The 15,430-nt window shown below is 52.3% G+C and overlaps 1 protein-coding gene across 3 annotated transcripts in view; it reads right to left on the reverse strand.

The window, feature by feature from the left end:
• Positions 1 to 1,491: 1,491 nt before the first annotated feature.
• KCNIP1 (potassium voltage-gated channel interacting protein 1) overlaps positions 1,492 to 15,430 on the reverse strand; it is a 239,359-nt gene continuing 225,420 nt past the window's right edge. For 2 of the 3 annotated variants that reach the window (XM_054568060.1, XM_054568061.1), the window contains exons 2-8: positions 10,716 to 10,840; positions 9,754 to 9,823; positions 8,357 to 8,427; positions 7,525 to 7,632; positions 5,990 to 6,094; positions 5,052 to 5,114; positions 1,492 to 2,329 (exon numbers count right to left, since the gene is read on the reverse strand). In XM_054568060.1, coding sequence (XP_054424035.1) covers positions 2,282 to 2,329; positions 5,052 to 5,114; positions 5,990 to 6,094; positions 7,525 to 7,632; positions 8,357 to 8,427; positions 9,754 to 9,823; positions 10,716 to 10,840 — 590 coding nt within the window. In that variant the 3' untranslated portion in view covers positions 1,492 to 2,281. Of the gene's footprint in view, positions 2,330 to 5,051; positions 5,115 to 5,989; positions 6,095 to 7,524; positions 7,633 to 8,356; positions 8,428 to 9,753; positions 9,824 to 10,715; positions 10,841 to 15,341; positions 15,375 to 15,430 lie in introns of all 3 variants that reach the window. The other variant, XM_054568059.1, reaches the window with a different exon arrangement.

The raw sequence follows: 15,430 nt of genomic DNA on the forward strand, positions 1-15,430 counted from the left end.
GGCTTCCTGGTGGGGGTAGAGAGGGATGGGATGCCGCTGGGGGAACTCGGTGGGAATGAACTGGCCGGAAGACAGCCCCGGGGAGGGTAGATGACCAGGCTTGTTAACGAAAAGTGCTTCTGACGCAGGGGGAGGTCCCAGAGGGAGGGGCAGCCTAAGGAAGGTGTTGGTGCTGTGCCTTGGGGTCGCAGACCTAATTTTTTTTATCAGCAGGCAGGTGGGGAATGGCCCAGATCACATGCTTCATTCCTAGCCCTGGGCATGGCCACTCTCCCACCTTATCTCTGGGTGCACTTTACAATCACCTGGGCAGTTTCTAAAGCATCCTGATACCGGGGCCCCGCCCACTTCAATTGGTCTGGAATGGGGCCCAGGTGTGGGCACTTCTCACACACCAAGGGTGATTGTGGCAGCCTTGGCATTGTCCAGACTCAGGATGCAGGGTCAACCCCCGCGAGGGAAGGATCCCAAGTGCAGATCCTCCGCTTGGGCCTACGTGTGTGCCTTGCTGGAGGCCAGCCCTGGGTCCAGCAGCCGTAGGTGACCATCAGCCTGTGCTGGGTTAGTGCAAAGAGACAAGCAGAGCGGCAGCCCCTACGACTTCCCGCAGGCGAGGCGCCAGTCAACAGCAATTGGATGGGGAGTTTTTCACGTATGCAGGAGATAGGGTGGCCTTCTCTGGTACCTGGGGCTCTCCCCTCTCTGCATCTGTTTCTTGATCCGCTATTTCGGTTCAAAGAATACCTGTGCCTCTCTGAGCCGACTACAGATGAATGAGGTTTGTGTGAGGTACCCTCAGATCCCCCAGCAGGAGGGCTGCAGGATAGAGTGGGAAGAGTTTAATCTCTCTGGGGAGCTGTGTGCTACCTTAGGCTGGTCCCCTTATCTCTCTGAGCTTCAGCGTCCTCACCAGTAAAACCAGGACTCTTACCTTCCAGAATGTTCTACAGTGAGCATGAAATAAGATAACGTGTATAAAGCCCCTGCTACAACACCTGACACATAATAGAGGTTCTGTAATTACTTTCCTTCCAGGAACGCCACTTGTAGCTCTTAATCTTTTAAATGTGATGTCAAATGGGAAGACGAAGGCCCATAGTGTTCGACATAAGGAGTAGTTTGCTGCTTACAGGCTGAAGCCCCTTCATCAACCCCTGGACTCCACATCCCTCAGCAGGAGGTCCTGGCCACCTCTTTATCCTGCCCCCTCTCCCACACCAAGTGAGGGTCCGGCCTTCTACTGGGCAGGGTCTTGGGAGAGGCAATCTTGTTGGGAGGCCTTGCGCAGTTTCCTCTTTGAGCCGCACGTGCGTGTGGTCCCACTATTCGTACTTGCATTGCATGTTTGCCTGGGGGCTGGCACAGGGTAAGTACTCACAACTGGATGCCAAAGGAGTGGACTAGCCTTCCCTTTTCCCAACTCCACTCTCCTGCCCAAAGGAGTCATGGAAGAAGTGACGATTAGGAGTGTAAGAAATAATTCTGTTTATTGATTAGAAGATGGTATAAAATTACAGCAATTTGCAGGCATTCTGGGCTTTCTGGAAGGGACATGCAGCGCTGGGCTCTAGCAGGAGATGGCGCGGAGACATGGACCACTGGGCGTTGGCTCCCGTCCTGGGCAGTCAGGGGGTTTGTACTACCAGCACAGATGCTAGTGTGAGAGAGGATGATTGGTCCTGGCCTCTGGAAACAAAGGACATGGGCAGTTTGGGTCATGAGACAACGCCGTGCTTAATTAAGAGTTCAGTCCTATCCTACACAGACAGGTTAGGCGCTGGCGCTCCCCATGTAGTCCCGGTAGATTCAGATCGTTCGGTAACAACGCTCTTTCTTCCCACCGAAGGAAGGGAAACAGGCACATTGGTTTGGGAGGCCGTCAGAGGATGGAGTGCATTTTGGCTCAGGTCGTCTTGCTTCCAGATCCGTCCAGGTCTGCCGGGCTTGGCAGCGGTGGGCTGGGGCGCGCAGGCAGATAGGTGTGCGCTACTGTCTAAGCTCAAGCGGAGGGGCCTTCCACGGGGCAGCAGTGTGAGGCGAGGAGCATGCTTCCAATGTCGTCTGGTCTCTCTCAAGGAGAGGGAGGAGGAAGAGCTGGCAATCAGAGACCGAGCCACGTGATGCTGGGCTCCACAGGAAGTCTTCAGTAGAGGACTCTACCGACGTGGAGCGGGTATTTCCACCCCAGAGTCCGTGGGCAAGATCGGAAGGAGGGCAGATCAAGGTGTTCAGGTGTTGGCTTAGTACAACGTCTCCGAGAGCCGGATGGCTGTGTCCGTAGTTACATGACGTTTTGGAACAGCTGGAGGGACCTCATGATGTTGTCATCCTGGGAAGAGACAAGGGGGAAGGAGGGAATGGTTAGAATTCAATGAGGCTCCTCCCTGCGAAGCTGTAACTGGCGAGCAACCCTCCAGCATGGGTCTCCTGTGCAGAAAGATCTCTGCCAGGCCCTGAGGGACCTAGAGGAGGGGGGCTGGGACCTGGGAGAGGAGCCACTCCAGGCGAGAGTCACCTTCTCTGGCTGTGAGGAGTTTGGAAGGAATAAATTATCCAGTGAAACCGTGAGTATTGCTTCTTTTAAGCAGCTCTGGGCAACTGCATTTTATCAAATGGGTTTTCTACATCCACTGAGATGATCATGTTTTTCTTTTTTATTCTATTATGTCATTCATTACAATGATTAATTCTTGAACATGAAACCAATCTAGCATTCCTGTAACCAATCCCATTTGTTCATGATGCATTCTGCTTTTTACATATTGCTGGCTTTGATCTTTTGCATCTATATCCAGAAGGAATATATTAGCCTAAAAATTTTTTTATTTTGTAATGTCCTTGTCAAGTTTCTATATTGGGTTATCATAACCTCCTAAATCAAGTTGATTAGTTTTTCCTCTTTCTCTATTCTTTGCATTTATATAAAATTAGTATCTTCTTTTTTCCCCCTCAAATGTTTGGAAGAATTTACTGGTAAAGGCGTCTGAGCCTGCCATTTTCTCTATGGGAAAGTTTTAAATGACAGACTCAAATTTTGTTAACAGACGTAGGACTATTCAGATTTTCAATATGTTTTTAAAAAAATTTTTGATAAGTTGTATTTCATGGGTATGGAAAGAAAATATTTTGCATTAAAATGTAATGAAAATATGACATCAAAATTGGGGGGATATGAAGCAGTAGCAGCTAAAGCAGTACTCAGAGGAAAACGTATCTCATTTCATGCGTTTATTAGGGAAGAAACGCTGAAAATCAGGGATCTAAACCTCCATCTCAAAAAGCGAGAAGAAAACCTAGAAAATTGAATTAAAATAAAAAGGCTGAGGGAAGGAAATAATTTAGAGCCAAATTAATGGAATAAAAAGCAGAGCGATAGTAGAGAAAATCAACAAAGACAAAAGTTGATTCGTTTTTCAAAAGTTGAAAAGTTGATTGGTTGTGGGTAAGTGAATCTTCTAAAAGTTTCTAGAACAGGGAGGTATGATTGCCCAGGGGTTGAGTACGTGCGGGGGTTGGAGTCCGGCTGCCTGGGGTGATTCCGGTCCTGGCTCTGTCACTTACTAGATGTGACCGTAGGCAAGCCACTTAATCTCTCTGTGCCTCCATTTCTTCATGCGTAAAACGGTAGCCATCATAGTATTTATTTATACAGGAGGCTGTGAAACCCAATGCGTTCATTAATGAATAGCTAAAGAAGTTGCTAATGTGGGAAACTAAATCGATGAAAAAGCAGTTAAGCAAGGTCATAAAAGCCTGCTACGGTAGTGCCTGGTCTTGGAAGTTGGAACGCTGGAGCTCGCCTCCCATCTCGGTCATGTGTGTGCCTTCACCGCCCTTCTTACCCCCGCAGTGCCTCTGTGTGCTCTTCTTTAAAGAAGAAATAGACGTGAGAATGAGAGCACCTTAGCCATTTTACAGTAATTAAGACGTCAAAATTCACCTGTTGGTGAATAGCCGCTGGCCTGGGCCCCCCCCCGCCCCCACATCTTCCCTATGGCTACCTGGTAATTGGCCGAGGACCCCTAGACCACCCAAAATCCCGTCAGCTAATGGGTCGGCAACTAACGGGGGTCCTCTAGGGCGCTGCTCCAGGGCGCAGGGCCAGGGTCGGTGACGAGTGGCCAATTCTCAGTCTGTTCGAGTTGCTGCAGAGTTAGAACGTCACCCCGGAGGTGGCGCCTCTACCTCTCAGGGTCGTCGCGAGGGTTACGCCATGTGCCTGAACGCAGCTGGCGCTCAGCGTGCGTTAACTACGCCTCCCCTGCTTTCTTGTATTTGCGGTTCTTACGAGTGGAGCTCAGAGTAAACTGTATGTTTCTGAAACAAGGTGGGTTAGAAATGCATTTTCCTAAACTCGGGGAAAGCAGTTATTTCCAGGCCAGTCCCTGGCGGACTCTGGGGCCAGTCTACCTTTTAGACTAATGTAAACGTGGTCCAATAAAATACAATTAAAAAAAAATGTGGTCTAAGGACCAGAGGCACCAGCCTCACTTGGGGAAGTGTCACAAGAGTAGCACCCGAGCCTCAGCCGACACGGACTGAGTTAGGATCTGCGTGCTAACAATGAAGATTTCTGGACCCCACCCCAGATGTGGAGTCTCCGGGACTGCGGCCTGGGAATGTATTTCAGCCTGGGATTTCAAGGATCATCCCAGGCAGTGTGCATGTGTGCTGTAGTTAGAGAATCACAGCTTTCGATTTGTTTCCAGCTACGCCCCTGCCGTCTGGGGAGTGGGTCATCAAGCCAGAAGCAGGTTAAGAAAGGATGGTGTGGGCCCCCTGGGGAGTCTGTAGTTTCTGAGACCCCTGGATTTTCACATCAGGCCCTTCCCCGCCCCCCAGCCACTGCGTAGGCCCAGTTTGCTTGGCCAGGAGCAACCGCAGATCACTCTGGGGAGCGGGGGCTGTTGGAAGCCTGCCTTGCTGCAGGTGGGACTGGTGGCTCTGACCCCGGGGGTCACTGGTTGCTCATTCTCTCCCGCCTGCAGGTCACCAAGCCCCCCCTTCCCTTTCCCAGACTCGGAGACATTGTGGCTGAGATCTCGCCTTACCTCCTGACAGGATTCAAGAAATTCGTCTAAAGTCACGATCCCATCTTTATTTTTGTCCATTTTCTGAAAGACACAAGAGGGAGCCCTGTAAAGAACCTGGTACTCTGCATTCCGAAACTTGCCTTTTATTAACCAGTGCTGCCCCGAGGGTGGGGGTGGTCTTGTCCCGGCCAGGCAACCCCACACAGGCCCTGGGTGTCCCGCTTTGACTCCCATGGGAGCACTGTTCCTGAAATGAAAGACTCATCTCTTCAGCACCGGTTGTCCTGCTGATACCCTAACAGGTCTTTAGAGACTCCTCTGGCCCGTTTATCTGGCAGAAAGAACACGGGACATGAGCGTTCCTATTTCTGTCTCCGTCCCTTACAGGGTGACCTTGAGTGAGGCTTTAAGCCTCTCTGAGCCTTTGTTTTCCCATCTGCAAAGCGACAGGATTGGACCAGGATGAGCTCTGGTTGTCTTGGACACTCTACTGCTAGGTTTATGTTTTACTAATACACCGCTAGGTCTTGCTACTTTTCTACGCACGATTAACAGCGGCCTCCCTCTCCTTAAGGGACAAGGATGAAGTCTTCAGCCTGAACCCCTCACGCTCCATCCCACATGGTTTCCAACCTCATTTCCCTTCCTCTCTAGACGCAAATGCTTACCACCTCCACAAACGTGCTTAACGACGCCTCCTCTGTCCACTCGGATCCTTCAAGACTTTTTATGGAACTTGGAGTCTGTACTATGCTCCGTATACTTCCCCGTTTTTTCCTATAGTGTACACTTGTCTGCTTAGTGGGATCGTCTCTTCCTAGAGAACAGCACGCTTACAATTCTTCTCTGCTTCCTACCATGTGCAGAGCAGGTTGGACACAGCGCACTGCTCAGATGCTGGGGGGCTGCCTGGTCTGAGGTGAGCTGCCAGCTCGTGCGCAGGTGTGCACGCTTACCTGGAAGAAGACATCCACGTGCTGCCTCGGCGTGTCTTCTCTGAGCACAGGGTAGGTGTACTTGCCCATCATGTCATAGATGGCTTTGACAATGTCCATCATTTCCTGGGTGGGGGACACGGAAGCACACAGTGGGGACATCATGAGGTCAGGCTCACCTTCGGGGACACTGATGCTCCTTATCCCTCTTATGAACAAAAGTGATCGCAAGGACCTCTTTCAGGTGACGAGAGGGAGTTGGAAAGCCCATGGGAGGGGCTGGGTTCTGGGAGCCTCCTCCTAGAACGAGGGTAGCGGGGAGTTCTCTTTGCCTCCAGAAGCTCTTGGGCAGGTTCCTTTTCTCAAGCATTCCCCTCTGTGAGGGGTTATGCTGGGATCGGGGTGGACGCCAGCTTTGGAAGACCCTCACGCCACTCCATCAATTCCTTTGAACGGGCGAGCCTGCGTGGCTGTATTTGTACCAAGTGACCTGTCCCTGTGGCCACAAGTGACATTAACCGCAGTTGATTAGAAGCAAGGTGGACATCTGACCCCAGCTGAGCTACTCTGTAATATGATATATACTGCTTTATAAAGTGGTTTTTTAAGTGCAATACATCATACAAATTTTTCCATCTTATTACTCGTGCCTGATTTTCACTGGCCACCGTATTTGCATTTTATGTCTTTACTGGGATTCATGCAGCACATCTGCGGGGAGCAGGGGGGTATCAGGGTTTTCATATTCTTCAGGGTTGTTCGCCACTTTATCTTCAGCACCTGGAACACCTAAAAAGCCCTCAAATGTATGTTGAACGAACACAGGACCGAATGAGCGAGGAACAAAAAAAAGTTGGGGAGAAAACCTTGCAGGGCGGGGGTGAGGGCTGGCGCTCAGGAAGCGGGATGCTACGTGGTGCTAAATCCACGCGTCCCCTGAGACGCCAGGGCACAGCAGACACCAAAGGGAGGATCCAGTTAGACCAGCGGGTGTCTCCCAGGTGGGGCACCACGTGGGCTCCGGGGCGCTGATTGGTCACAGCAGGGGAGGTTCGGAAATGATTTGTCAGGATTTCTTTAGACAGCCACGCCCTCCATCGTCCACGGGTTTATTTGTAGGCAAAACAGGTCGTGGCTCATGTGATCCAACTGTTGTCTCCATCAAAAATCTCCCTTTTCTCTTCTAGGTGGTAACTGCAAAAACTATTCCAACTTTTGGCTTTAACCTGTGCCTGTTAACCTGTTACAGGGCAAGTTCCCCTGGGCAGACTCACTCTACACTGAAAGAAACCACTTACACCCCCTGTAAAACGTGCACTGCCAACGCATGACCCAGTGGGGATGAATGGCTTTCTTTAACCCTTTCCCAGGGCCTGGGACAAGGGCCACGGGGACGTCGAGGGTGAGCTGCTTCAGGTTGCCAGCACCAGCTCTGTGAGCCCGAAGCAGGTCCGCCCTCCCTCAGGCAGCCCCCTGTTAGGACCGGGGCGGCTGCCCACCTACGATTAGATGCCTGACTGGTAGCCCTCGCCCGGCCCCGGCCTCAGCTCACTCACCTCTTTGTTTATGTATCCGTCTTTATTGATGTCGTACAAGTTAAACGTCCACCTTAGTTTCTCATGGACAGTTCCTCTCAGTAAAATGGACAGAGCGGTTACAAAGTCCTGCGAGGAGGAAGAGGCGTGAAGGACATGAAGGCCAAGCCGTCGGCTGGGCTGCAGCTCTGTCGTTGGGTCCGGCCCTGAGAGCGCTTTTACACAACGGTGTCGCCCCTGTCCTCTGTCCCCGGAAGCATGTGGCCAGGCTCCGTGAAGAGCGGCCCGCCCTTCCGTGCCTCACCCTGCCCTGCTTGGAGCTCTGTGTGCGTGGATACCGCCAGGCGCAGGGAAACCCAGCCTCCCCTGGGGTGCCTCGTCCCACGGCTGCAGTTAGGGATGGCACTGTCTCGTGGCTAAGAATGTGGACTCTGGGAACGCCCTCCTTGAGTTCAAATCCCTCCTTTACTGTTTGACTTGGGCAAATCCTTCTATTTCTCTGCCCTCCTCTGCCCTCTGTGCCTGGTAATCAATAATTGCCCCCTACCAGGTAGGGTTATTGTGAGGATTCAGTGAATTAACACATGCAGAGCGCTACGTACAGCGCCCACCCCATGGTTAGCGCCATGTGCACGTGACCTATGAAACTGCACTCATTGGTCCCTGGAGGCCCGGGGCTCCTGGAGGGCAGGGCGGCTGCTCTGCCTCTCTCCACGTTCAGGAAGCGCTGGTTAAAAGGACGAAGGCCACTTTGTCTCAACTGAGGGCATCTCACGATCCAACCCTTTCCCTCACACCCCGCGATGTTGAGGGAGAGGAGACAGCCCCCGGGGAGTCCCAGAGACATACGTACCTCGAACTTCACGGAGCCAGTCTGGGTGGTGTCGAAGGCGTGGAAGAGGTAATGTGCGTAGGTGCTGGCGTCTGCAGGGCAGAGGAGGAGAGGCGGGTGACACAGAGCAGGGCGAGGCCACTTCAAACAACGAGGGGGAGAGGGGTGGGGCGGGGGGACAGAAGGGAGACGCCTCTGCAGTGGCAAACCCACCGCTATGAACCTGGATCCGTCTTGCAGTCGTGGGGTGTAGATGGCAAGTTCTAGCAAGAGCAAGACAGGCCCTTGCGGGTCCGACTAGCCATCCCCAGAGAAGGCCCTTGCCACCTGTCTGTGTGTGATTCCGGGAGGGGGAGGGACACGGTGACTGCACGGAGATGCTCTCCTGGGTGGCAGAGCAATGCCCTTGGCCTGGAGAGCAGCTCTGTCACCGCATCCTGTGTGACCGCAGGCTCTTGAGGCCGCCTCTCTGAGCTGTGCGCACTTGCCCATCCCGTGCAATGGGACGTAGCCAGACCTGTCTCTTGACGTTTCTGAAAAAGCGTGTCCCCCCTTCACAGGGTCGCAGCATCAAAGCCTCCGAGCCCAAACCCAGTCAGGAGCGGCTTGGGAGAGCTCAGCCATTGGCGGTTCTGGGCCCGACTGGGAGGAAGCTGCCCCCCTGTTCCCCTGCACTTGGGTAGGGCCGGTGCCGGGCTTCAGGCAGCATTCAAAGCCGGGCTGTGTTTGGGACGCTTGGGTCTCTGTTGCGTCAGGGTCCAGGGAGGGTCCTGCAGGAGACAGCTCCTTGGGGCAAAGTGTAAGGTGGCTTGTGACACATGGAAGCCAGAGGGGGAGCCACTGATGCGGCAGGCTGGTGGGACCAGAGCGGGCGGCAGGGCCCCTGGCTCGCCTAGATTGAGAAGCACAACTCCCTGCTCCCTGCAGCTTTTTGGATTCGTTTATTTTATGGCCCCTGGTATTTACTAAAGTTTCTTTTTCAAAGTCCTGGCTTGCCTCACTGCTGTAAGGAAGAGAATGGAGAGCGTGGGGCACTGTGACATGGTAGTCACGGCGAAGCTTTACATCAGACACTTAGGGACTGCGTCCTGGTCCGCACCCTGTCGCCAGTGAAGGCCCAGCCTCTCTGAAGCTCAGCCGCCCCAGCAGGCGGAACAACACCCGCCCCTGAGAGCCGTCTGAGACTTCATGGGACAGCTCCCTCAGCCTCCCTCCCCTCCCCGAGACAGGGCCCATGTTCAGGGCTCTCTTCTGCTGGGGTGTGAGCGAGCTCCCCATTGTGCACCAAGGGAGGCGTCTCGCCCTGGGTGCCCCCAGTGTCGAGGAGGAGGCACATAGCGAGGAGCACAGACTTGGACAAAGGGAGGCTGCTCGCCAAAGAGGGAGCCGGGCAGGATCTTTTTCAAGGTCGGACTCACCTCCGTGAGGGAAAAACTGCGCGTAGATCTGCTTGAACGTTTCCTCATTGACCGCGCCGCTGGGGCACTCCTGCGTGAGGGGCACAGAGTCAGAGGGTGTCTGAGGGCCCGCCCCGGGAGGAGCGGACTGGGCCCAGCCTTGGGGTCTCGGGTTCCTCGTGGCTGCTGGTGGGCAGGGACTTCCATGTTCCCGAGGTGGGGGGCCGGGAGGCAGCCCCACCTTGGGACGGAAGCCACTCTCTAGGATGATGGGACTGGGGGTAGGGGGTATGGAAAGAGTTTGCACTTGGGGATGAGGAAGACCTGGGTTTGGTTTCTGGCTCAGCCCCTTCTACGCTTTGTGACGTTGAATGACTCAGTCTCGAACCTCAATGTCCTCAGCCGTGAATGGGGCTGACGGGGCCTTCCCAGCAAGGCTATCGTGAGGTTCAAGGACTGAGGACTCTTGTAAGTTGACACACTGGCATTCAGGCTTACACGTCGGCCTCTGTCTGAAGCTCAGCCGCCCCAGCGGGCGGAACAACACCCGCCCCGGAGAGCCGTCTGAGACTTCATGGGACGGCTCCCTCAGCCTCCCTCCCCTCCCCGAGACAGGGCCCATGTTCAGGGCTCTCTTCTGCTGGGGTGTGAGCGAGCTCCCCATTGTGCACCAAGGGAGGCGTCTCGCCCTGGGTGCCCCCAGTGTCGAGGAGGCACTAGCAACAGACCTAAATCCTGGTACTTTCGAGGCACCAGCTACACTGGCTGCGTGAGTGCGTTACGCAGAGGCTAGAGCCGCATCCTCACGGGCAGCCCTCCTTTCCAGCCAGGGGACCTTGCTCTCATGGCCCTTATAGAGCACCGACCTTCCTCCTTTTACAGTGACACAGACGGGGGAGCTCCCTAATGGGTCCCTGTGGTGCCCTGGGACGCTGAGCCCCAGGGACGTCCTGCCTGGGCCTCCGAGGCCGCGTGGGGCTTACGTTTTTGAAGCCTCGATAGAGGACCTGCAGCTCCCTCTTGGTGAAGTTTGTCTGGGCCTCAAGCTGCTCCAGTCCCTCCGGCCGATGGCAGACCATGGTCATCTCCAACTCATCTTCAATCTTATCTGGAACCAGAGGAGGTGGCATTGGAACGGTGACCTCGGGGGCCGCTTGTCAGACCGCAGTCGGGGCTGTCACAAGGGTGGTGTCGTGGTCTGGGACCCAGGGGTGGTGGGCTGGGATCACATGGAAGGTGACCGCCCCCCTGGGAGCCCCGCCCGGTCACTTTGTCTCCCACAATCAGCCCAGCCTTTTCCGCAGGTATGCCAGACACCAGGCGAGGGAGCTCCAGCGCTGGCCGGAAACACGTTCCAAGGGCAGGCAGAAGTGCTAACAATAAGCCCCCGTGAAAACACTTCCCTTTCTTTTGAAACAATATCACTGCATGTTCAGTTTGCTGCCCACTGAACATCTGGAGGTTCTAGAGACACAGTGGAGGGAGCAGACGGATCCTCACCCTCCTGCAAAGGGAAACAGGCCTATTTAAAAAACACGGAGTAGGCTCTCACCGTTTGGGGTGAATAGAGAAAGGCGAGTGTAATTTAGCGAAAAGTTCCAATCACAGCATTAAATATTAACTTGAAAGTGTGAATGTACTTACAGGACCGTTTTGTAACATTTACTAGATGGCCTTTCATAATCGGAAACCGGCTTCAATGGGAGCTGCTTTATATAAAGGAAAACATCAAGCATGGAAGGGCTCTCAGCACAGCTGTCTTAAGGGGCAGTTGAACTACAATGCGATATAGTTTTGCACCCGTCATCTGGCAAGTGCCAGTCGTTAAAGCGAGAACTCGGCCCCTCTCCTGTGGAAGGATCCCAGAGTCCGGCGTCGGTGGAACTTGCCGCATCTGCCCGTCCCAGCAGGAGTGGCTGAGCTCTGGGCTGGCCGGCCTGTGCGCTTTTTTTCTACAAGTTTACTCCCCTCGAGAATCAATGACCCGCTAACCTCCTCTGCCCATTGTTGTCATGCAGACGTTACCCAATCCATATATTGAACTGTAAATCTGGTAGGTGATTATTGATGCTGTAAATCTGGCAAGAACAGTGACAGGGTGGGCAGGTTTCCGGGAACGGGTGCCAGCGCGTCACCAGCTCCATCTGCGGCCACGAGCCTGAGAACAGGCTGAGTCTCTACCTGAGAGGGCGGGGTGGGGGCGCGGCGGGGGCGCAGGTGCGAAACGGTGGATCGCTTCCATCAGTCAGTCTCTTTGAGGCGCTGTTCCCTTTGATACTTTGATTTCAACAGGCAAGGAATCCGTCAAAGTGAGCTTGAATCTTGAACCTTTTCCTAAGGTAACAGGCTTTTCGCTAAGTTTCCTAGGGACAGGTAGAGGATTCTGGTAACAATATACACTATCCTATCCTGCTGGGTGTAAGGCAGATTCTTTGCCATAAATAAAATACGCTGTTTATACAGTAGAGATGCAAGTGGCCGATTTCCTCATAATTCTTAGAGAGCCTTTAATTGTTATGTTTGTGGCTAACGAGTAGCAATTACAGACAAACAACAAAACCCCACCTTAGTCTAATTCATATCTACTTAACTCATTTTAAAAAATAAATTGTTGGTTTAATTCCGCATTAGATTGAACAGCAGTTTTCTTTTTAAAAATGCAGGTATTTAACACTGAAGAGAGGTAAGAGTTACATTAAAATGTAAGTAAGGAAGACTAAAATGTATTTTTGGAATGGTGTATATTTGAAGGCATCTAGTGTATTTTCCAAATTTATCTTACCTAGAAGCTTAAGAGAGATTTCTTACAAGATTGTCTTATTTCTATTAACTTTCTTGTGACTGAATTCCTCACAAGCTCAGAAAAACCTCTTTGCGGGAGTCTGAGAAAGTGCGAATCAGAAACTGCACTCGCCCTCTCTTTTATTAAAAATGCACTAAGTAATTATTGAAATACCAAATATTAAACTCCCTTCATTCGGGGAGACCTGGGCTTGATTAATAAAGGATTTGTTCGCCAACCGGGCACCAGGATCAATTTCCATCAAACACACTCTGTGAGATCAGAACCTCTGGCGGCGGACGCCACGGTGGCTTCGCTTCCCTTTGTCGCCGCCCTCTCCTTGCCGGGCTGTCGGGGCATCCGCTAAGGGAGGAAACCCGCGTCTCTGGGCTCCAGATGCCGGGAAGCAGCCTGCATGTGGGCACGTGGGGCTCTAACCAGTGGGTCTCGATTTCTTTTTCTTACTGTTTCATCGTAAGAGCAAGAGTTCACATCACAACCCAGTGTACACATACATTTAAGCAAAAAAATGCATGAAATATTTTGAAGCAAAAATGTTATGAAGTCGTTCTTTCCCTCACTCACACGAGATGCGCTGTATTTTCAATTTTCATCTCTTTCTTTGTACAACAGCCGATCATGACTGTCATGTGTCACACATGATGTACGAACAGAAACCACTAATTTGTCTTTATTTTTTGGGGGGGGGAGCAGCCTTCTGGGGCGTGCCCATAGCAGGCACCCCTGTTTCTCACTCCGGCTCGCCCTGCCTTTGCTTGGATGCCTCGTGGCTTGGCCACTGTAAACATATTCTGAGGAAATCTCGAAGGGGCCACAGGGCTTTGTGCCCGTGGAGAGTTCCTGGGTGCTATCCTGGTGGCCCCAGTGAAGGTAGGCAGGTGGCCTGGCGCCCTGGGTGGAGGAGGAGGAAACAGGAGAATGAGCAGGTGGGGAGCCTGCTCCACAATTTCTTCTGAAGTTTGTTAAGAGTCTCTGGGGCCAAATGTTGCTTGTTATAATTTTTGTTATTAAATATAACGATGAGTCATTATTGGCTCATCTTTGGTCTTCTTCCTACCAAGTCAGACTGAATTTGGATGATAGAAATTTAACCTAGAGATTTCATACTATGGTGATAACTACATAACGACAATACATTAAAATACCTTCTGCTTGTAAAGTACTTCTAATTTGTAAAATGTTTCCATGCCCGTAGGTCACTAAACCTTGAGTGTGTTGGCGAGTTGGGGAACGCTGCCTTCGCCACTGAAGACGAGGAAGACGGGAGTTCTAACAGTAAGGCGTCCTCTAAGTATGAGCACCTTAAAGAGTGGTGGACTAGTTAGAATCAGCCACTGGGGAGGATGCAGGGAATCCCCGGCTGGAGCAGAGGCTGGAGGGGACCGTTCGGGCTAAGTGGGCCTTAAAGCTTAGGGGCGGCAGGCTCTTCCAAGGGCGGACAAACACGTTAGACCCTCAGGGATGAACAGGCCCCGAGTTGTGGCATTTTCCCTGTGTTCTCAGGGAGCTCTTGTGTCTGTTAAACACGTGGAGCCCACGTTAAGGGCTTGTAGCACAGGTCGTTGAATAGCTTTGCTTGAGTCCTAGGCCACAGTGACGGGGGGTGGCAGAACTGGACCGGGAAGCATCCGTCTTGTCCAGGGCCTCTTTGGCAGATCTGGCCTGCGTGTGCCCCTACAATGGTTTCTGCTTTCCTGGAGCAGAAACTGCACATTGGCTTGTAGCAAGCTGACCATCGTTCTGCCCCCACCAAGCTCTGGCCCAAGTACAGGTTAGACTGTGAAGAGTAGGAGGACGCACGCCTTTGGTCTTCTTCCTACTGAGGTGCCTCCTGTTAGTCTCATGACCGTGACCAAGACCATGGCCATGACCACCTCCTTCCCCTGGACTGAAAAATAGTTTCTCCATCCTGGGGTCTCTGGGTTGGACTTTATTGCGACCCATTCGGTCTTGAGGTTACAAAACGGTGTCTCTTGGCATGGGCATGGCCTAAAGATAGGTCTTGGTTGGCCTATAAAATGTGTTTTAATTTTTTTTTTTGGGTGGGGGGAGTGAATTGCCAATATTTGAAGATGAGGGGTTCATGCACACATTTGGGTTTCTGATTTTTCTTGGAAAATGGGACTGTCTGACAGCTCCGGTCTCCAGTTGTCCCAAGGCAGTAGTTCACTAGAGCTGGGCAGTGGCCGTCCCCTGTGGCGCCTGCTCTGTCCCCTCAGGCTCACCCACTCCCGTCCCGCCACCTGCCTGGCTCCAGAGCTTTCCAGCTTTCGGTGTCTGATCTCTGCTACCCCCCTCACCCCGGCCTGCCTTTCCCCCGCCTCGCCCCCTCCGCCTATCACGTTCTCTCTCCCTCACTGATTGTTTAGTACATTCCCCTTTGTTTCACAAAGGAATTGAAGCAATTATATGAAGTAAATATAATAAAATAATAAGAGATCAAGTAATAAGAAAAATTGCCTCAGAAAATGTGGATTAGATTAGGAGGTCAAGACCACAGGGAAAAAGAGGACATAGAAATTCAGGTCACTACACTCGAGCCCCATGCTGGGTCTACACCCTTGTACACCTTTGGTTGCCCATGAGAGGAAAACGTATCAGTTGCTTAGGGGGGAGCGAAGCTTTTCCTCTAACTTGTGTCTAAAAGACTGTTTCCAGTGGTTTCTGTTTAGGTAGGTTTGTTAACAAGGGGCACCGACAGTTGGTGAGTGAGGAGACTAATTACAACATACAGAGACTTGCTTAAACAGCCCTTCCTTTGAAAGTAATGTGACCAAAGTAGTCAAGTTAGTTTAAACTTTTTTACCTCTCTGATACTGGTAATACCACCAGGCGAGGTCTAGGAAAAAGTAAGAAAACATTTTACCAAATCCATTCATCAGAAAAGCAAACCAC

The sequence above is a fragment of the Pteronotus mesoamericanus genome, unplaced genomic scaffold, assembly GCF_021234165.1.
Source record: "Pteronotus mesoamericanus isolate MK-2021 breed Mesoamerican mustached bat unplaced genomic scaffold, CSHL_Meso_final contig_2, whole genome shotgun sequence".
In the NCBI taxonomy this organism is placed as follows: domain Eukaryota; kingdom Metazoa; phylum Chordata; class Mammalia; order Chiroptera; family Mormoopidae; genus Pteronotus; species Pteronotus mesoamericanus.